Source organism: Orycteropus afer, unplaced genomic scaffold (assembly GCF_000298275.1).
Source record: "Orycteropus afer afer isolate SDZICR_OR568_19922 unplaced genomic scaffold, OryAfe1.0 scaffold00026, whole genome shotgun sequence".
Lineage (NCBI taxonomy): Eukaryota > Metazoa > Chordata > Mammalia > Tubulidentata > Orycteropodidae > Orycteropus > Orycteropus afer.
The window spans coordinates 10,832,623-10,839,212 of NW_006921613.1; the positions used below are offsets into that span (position 1 = coordinate 10,832,623).

Below are 6,590 nucleotides of genomic sequence, written 5' to 3' on the forward strand. Positions count from 1 at the left end.
CTACTTCCGTAGTGATACTGCCTCGGAAATCCAAGGAGGGGTCGCTATGAGTCGGGTTTGACTCGACGCCACATAACAACAACAACAACAAGGTGTTGAAAAGCAAAAATATCATTAACAAGCAAAAATATCACTTTAAGGACTAAGATGCACAAGATCCAAGCCATGGTATTTTAATTATCTCATGCATGCAAAAGCTGGCAATGAATAAGGAAGGTCAAAGAAGAATTGATACATTTGTATGGTGTTGGATGCATTTGTATTGATGCATATGTATGGTGAAGAATGTTGAATATACATACCATGGACTGCCGGAAGAGCACACAAAGCTTGTCTTGAAAGAAGTATACCTAGAATGTTCCTTAGTAGTGAGGATGGTGAGAGTTCATCACAGGTACTTTGAACATAGCACCAGGAGGGACCAGTCCTTGGAGAAGCACATCATCTTGGTAAAGTGGAAGGTCATCAAAAAACAAGACGACCCTCAATGAGAGAGATTGACACAGTGGCTACAAGAGTAGGCTCAAACATAGTGATTATGAGGATGGTAAAGAACCAGGCAGTGTTTCTTTCTGTTGTAGATAGGGTCTGAGTTGGAACCAATTCAACAGCATCTAACAACAACAGCTCATTTATATCTATTGTCCTCAGGAATGCAATTTTCTGGCAAGTAGAAGTGTAAAAACTTAAACTATTTGCTTTGACAGTGAGGTGTAGTTGTCAAAGGATCCATCCCTAATATCCAGTTTTCTTCTCCACTTAAGCAAAAATGATGTACATTTGACCATGAGACTCTGTGGCTGCCAGAAACAATGGGCCACTAAGAGGACACTTCAGTTTCTTTTTCTTGGATAAAATGTAATTCCAGCTAGTTCTCCATTTACATCATTTGTTCTTATTGTTTGAATTATACGTAAAACATTATATCAGTTTGAAGAAATAGAAATTTAATTTCATCACAAATTTGGGAACATAGTCGGTGTACCTTATAAAATCTTACAGTTTTAACATTAATCAACACTTTCCCTATGGATTTATCACAGAGAATGAATCCAGTATTCTGACACAGATGAACTTTAAAAATACACGTTAAATGCAAGAGTAAATACTTTATTGTGTTGTGACTGGAAGTTAGAGAATTTGGAGAGAAGTGAGAAAATGTTAAGAACTTGATCATTCTGAAAAAACAGCTCTTACTGAGAAACAAAATTATTCCCAAGACTGTGTGAGAAAGTTTTATTAACAGTCAAGAAACCACATTTTAACAGGCACATTTCACTATAAGTGTAAAGTGTTCCCTGGTGGGAAAAAAAAAAAAATCAAGTTATAGGAAAAACACCTTTTCTGAAAGTGCTTTGCACAAAGAATTGCCATACCTTGCCTGTATCCTTAAATGTCATTTTCCTCAGTGATACGCAGCATTTAAAATGGGAGTCTGGTATATTGGTGACTCCCCTGGGAGATGCCTCCTTTTCCATTACCACTTTATTTCAGTTCCACTTACTTTGCAGGAAACTGGTGTGCAAAGCCCAGGGAAGTATCAACCTATTTTGCAAACAAGGGAATCATTTATTGTCTATTAATTTATTGCAGCGGAATATCAGGCGCTCTGTAGCAGTGGACCAGGAATGACATCAGCAGGCAGTGGTAAGGATTCTTTCTGAAATTTATTAGCTTAAGCATGTGTGGGACAATATTAGGCCTTCCTGTGGTTTCCAGTTAGCCCCTTTACACCCGATAATTGGTCAGGCCTGATCCCCCTCTCTGGCCATCACTTCATGGTATATCTGGGATCTCAGAAGCTCCCAATTGCAATGCAGCTATGGTACAGTGGGCCTGGGGTTGCTGGGTGTGGAGGATAGTTACTGAAGTGGTTAGGTACATTGCCAACATGGTTGATGGGAGCCTGTGGATTACATGCAATGACTCTGGTTGCTCATTCACGAGAATAGGTAGCCTGGGCCTCCTTTAGATCTTTCATTATCAAGTATGATTCAAGGTTATGGGCTCACTGAACTGTTATCCGTAAACATTCAAAATGGTTTCTTAGCTGTGACATGCTCAGTCATTATAAGGTAGCAATACTGAGCCATCTTACATTTTGCAACAAGCAATGAATGCAATTACCTAAGAGTTGAAAGGGAGTGAACTATTGAAGTATAGGAGTTAGAACCAAAGAGATATTGGTGGTGCCATGAAAAGAATTAAGGTTAAAAGAGTAAAGTGTAGTGTGGAAATAGAGGATAAGAAAAAGAAAGGAATTATCTTACTAATGTATATTTTAAAAAAGAAAAGAAAATTGATTCGGGAGAGTTCTAAAAATACATGGACTGGCTGAATTGATTGCTCGTTCAACATAATTATTCATCATTTTCTATGACTGGAGACTAGAGGAAAAATGTTTAGAATAAGAAAGAGAAGAAGTAAGAAAATATATAATGAATAAGGAGTTAGTGGAGAATAAGTTTTGAAAGGGACCTGGAGAAGAAGAAAGGGGGAAAAAAAAGCAGGTTTATAGAAGAGTCAGGCACTAAGATTTGAGACTACCTATTTGCTTATTGTCCTTACCAATCAGTCTTAATTATCACTCAGTTTGCAGGAACACAGAAGAGGGATGTATATGTGGTCAGAGTAGGGGAGACTTTTCCAGAGCAGGTGGCCTATTCCCAGGAATAGGCCTGTCCAAATATTACCAAACCAGAATGAAAAAGGGGCATTGTATGCTCATGGAACTGTGAGAGGTTTAGGGTAAGTAAACAGAGGACTCACATTTGAACTTAACCTTGAGGATATTGTTGAACATACTGAAGTCTGAATTATAGTATGACATCATCAGCCTGTTTTTAAGAACATTAAGTCTGGTGGCCAATGTAGAAGGAAGATTGAGACAGGGTGGACTGGTAGTGGGAAGACCAGTCATGGAAACTCAGGCTCTGGGGTTGACTTACTTTTAAATCTGGATCCTTGGACTATGAGAAGCCCCGGAAGTCTCCTTCATTTTGATTAAAGATTGATAAGCTTGTAGTTCTAGCTCAGAAGGCAAGCTCCTCTCAAGTACTGGTAAAAGGAAGATTTGATTCAATATATTTTGTGGCAAGGGAAAGAGATCAAGGTTTCTAGCGAAAGGAGCGTTTTTTTCCAAGAGGTCCCAAGATCATTGCATTTATTTTAAGTTTTTAATAGTTCATTTGATTTTTATTATAGAATGTTGTTGATTTTGAACTTTCTTATGGTGCAGATATAAATGAATGTGCATTAGATCCTGATATTTGCCCAAATGGAAGTTGTGAAAATCTCCGTGGAACCTATAAGTGTATATGCAATTCAGGATATGAAGTGGATTCAACTGGGAAAAACTGTGTTGGTAAGAAGTTTCACTTTTCTTCTAAGACATTTCATATATCATACCATTTCTTTCTTTGTCACTGGAAGGAAACTCACTCTTGAGTAGCTTAAAGGACTGAGGAAATGGGATACTTTATACTTTGGATATCAGCATGGCATATACATATCTTGATTAACTGAAAATTACACAGTAGAATGTTGATAATTTATGAATAATCATGAATCAGATTCACTAGTAAAAGAGAAGCTCCTTACATGTATAAAATGCAAAGTTTCTGGGCCATTCTCATGTGGGTACAAAACCATCCCTATTTTTATATAGACAAGAGATGCACCTTTTTTTCCAGCCACTTACTAGATTTATTTCTCACATCTTTTTTTTACTTGTTGTAGAAACACGTATATCACAACATTTGCCATTTCAACATTTTTCAGATGTACAACTGAGTGATATCAGTTACATTAATCATGTTTTTAACCATCACCCATAATCCTTGCCAAACTTACCATCACCATAAATGGAAATCACTGCTTCCTAAACAAGTGGCTCCCCCTTTCTTCCTACCTCCTACTCCTGGTAACTACTAATCAACTTTGGTCTCTATACATCTACATATCCAACCACTCTTCAGATTTAATCAAACAAAGTCTAGCTTCTCTATATGAAGTTTAACATGTAAATACCTTTTGATATTCTAACCAAAAAACCCACTGCCATCAAGTCAATTCCAACTCAGCGACCCTGTAGGACAGAGTAGAACTGCCTCATAGAGTTTCCAAGGCTGTAAATCTTTACAGAAGCAGACTGCCTCATCTTTCTCCTATGGAGTAGCTGGTGGGTTCAAACCATCAACATTTTGGTTGGCAGCTTAATGCTTTAACCACTACACCACCAGAGCTCCTTTTCGATGTTCTAGCAATCCTTAATAAAAGTACCAACTAGTAACTAGATAAATAATCTGGTTAAGAAGAAAATGGCCAACATGGTACCATTGTTTTCTCTGTAACATTCTACTTGCCTAGGTTAATATTTTCTAAAATGTATTGTCCATCCCGTTGGACAATACTGTATAATTAGGCTTCTAAAACTGGGGTGCAACCATACCACTTTTTTTTTCATTTTCTAATTGTACTTGATAAATGATTTCATGTTTTTTGTTTTTAAACAAATTGAAGGTTTGTGGCAACCCTGTGTAGCAAATCTGTTGGTGCATTTTTCCAACAGCATATGCTTATTACTTCATGTCTGTGTCTTATTTTGATGATTTTCACAATATTTCAAACTTTTTCATAATGGTGTTACACACTTAATAGACTGCTGTTATTGTTGTTGTTATGTGCTGTTGAGTTGGACCCAACTCATAGCGTCCCTCTTCGGGTTTCTGAGGCAGTATCACTACAGAAGTAGATTGTGCAACCTTCCTTCTGAGGAGTGGCTGGTGGGTTTGAACCTCCAGCCTTCTGGTAGTATCGTGTAAAATATGACTTTTATATACACTTAGAAACCAAAAAATTGGTGTGACTCACTTTATTGCAATCTTGCTTTATTGCGGTGGTCTGGACTGGAACTGTACCTGCAATATCTCCAAGATATGTCTGTATTTATACTCATGGGAATACGCCAGGATATACCAAAACCAAAATGCAAGGTGATAAATCTTTTTTATTTAGAGACAAAACACACTTTACACAAAAGCAAACTTATTTTATGGAGTAGGATACAAATTAGGAGCTCTGGTAGTGTAGTGCCTAAGGCACTTGACTGCTAACCAGAAGGCTGGCAGTTCAAACCCACCAGCCACTCCTCAGAAGAAAGGTTGGACAATCTACTTCCGTAGAGATGCCGCCTTGGAAACCCAAGGAAGGGTCACTGTCAGTTAGGTCCGACTCGACGGCACATAACAACAACAGGATAGAAATTAATCATTTTTAAGGTGAAACAGAAGATTTAAAAGATTTTTTTTTAACTTTCTGAAAGTCATTTAGGGCTCTGGAATTAAAAGCTTACTCTTTACTGCTGCTAGTGTTATGGTAGTGGCAGCATTTGAAAAGTACTGCTCTACGGTGGTCAATCCTTGGAACATGAAATTATTCAGAGATGTTGCACATTGAAATAAACACAAATGTCCTTCTCATTCTCTCAGTACATAATCTAGCAAGCCCCAGCTACTTACCAGGTGCTGAACTCAACATCAAAGAGTTACCATATATTCTCACCAGTCACTCAAGACAAAAAAGTCCCTATCTCCATATGTCCCTGGCATCAGGTGGTTTTCTTTGTCAGGGTCCCTTACTTTACCATTTAAAGTCCTCTGGTACCAGGGAGCTTGGGAAATTCTTAATTCCTTCCTAAGAGGCTTGTTTCCTTTGATTGGACAAAAAATAATGCATTAACTTATAAAAAGGATGAGACTGAATTTATCAATTTAAAATTTAAATCAATCAATCAAATTTTCTATCAGTCTAAAATTCTATAATTTTACTTCTCCCTTGGACGAGGAAAAATTGACATGTATTATCCAGAATGTTCTCTTTTTTTGCTTGTTTTCAGTTACCATACCATAGCAAGCTATTAGAAAATTACCATCCCTGAAACACCCGTAAGCTGTCCCCTGACCTCTTGATACTATACACATTCTTTTCAAAGTTCCATCAGCCTAATTGGGTATTTCTGACTTCTTTTAGGAATTTTTGTGTCCCAGAAATTTCCTTGGTCTACTATAGTTGTTCTCAATCTATTATAAGGGACTTCATTCAAATTCAACTTTTTTCTACTTGGCTCCCTTTCCTTTCTGACTCTTCTTCTCCCCCCCCCCCCCAAAAGCTCCTCTTCCTACAAAATTCTATATTTATCTTGATTCTTCGATACCAGTATTAAGACACTTTGGGCACCTATTTCTAGGTGACATGTGACAAAGTCTAGATTCTATCTCTGCCTCTACCTATGTACCAGTGAAGAATAGAAGATGGATGCTGGAGACAGAGTAAAGAGAAAAGCTGACTCCAGCCTTTAAAACGAGCCCTAAACTGCTTTGCTCCCTCCAGCTCTCTGTGCCTCTGTGCCTCTGAGTTATTTCTGAAGGCATTCTCTGTGTTCTGGTTACCTTGTACCGCTCTGACAGGAAATATACTACAAAAATGGGATGCCCTTCAATGTACCAAATGTGAGTGACCAATATGGCAGCATTGAGGATGAGAAAGACAGAGAGAGTTACATGGGCAGTACAAACAACAAATATGAACCC

At 37.9% G+C, this 6,590-nt stretch overlaps 1 protein-coding gene across 1 annotated transcript in view; it reads left to right on the forward strand.

The window, feature by feature from the left end:
• FBN1 (fibrillin 1) overlaps positions 1–6,590 on the forward strand; it is a 357,319-nt gene that overhangs the window by 237,093 nt on the left and 113,636 nt on the right. The window contains exons 19-20 of the mRNA XM_007935310.1: positions 1,594–1,647; positions 3,239–3,364. Coding sequence (XP_007933501.1) covers positions 1,594–1,647; positions 3,239–3,364 — 180 coding nt within the window. The remainder of the gene's footprint in view (positions 1–1,593; positions 1,648–3,238; positions 3,365–6,590) is intronic.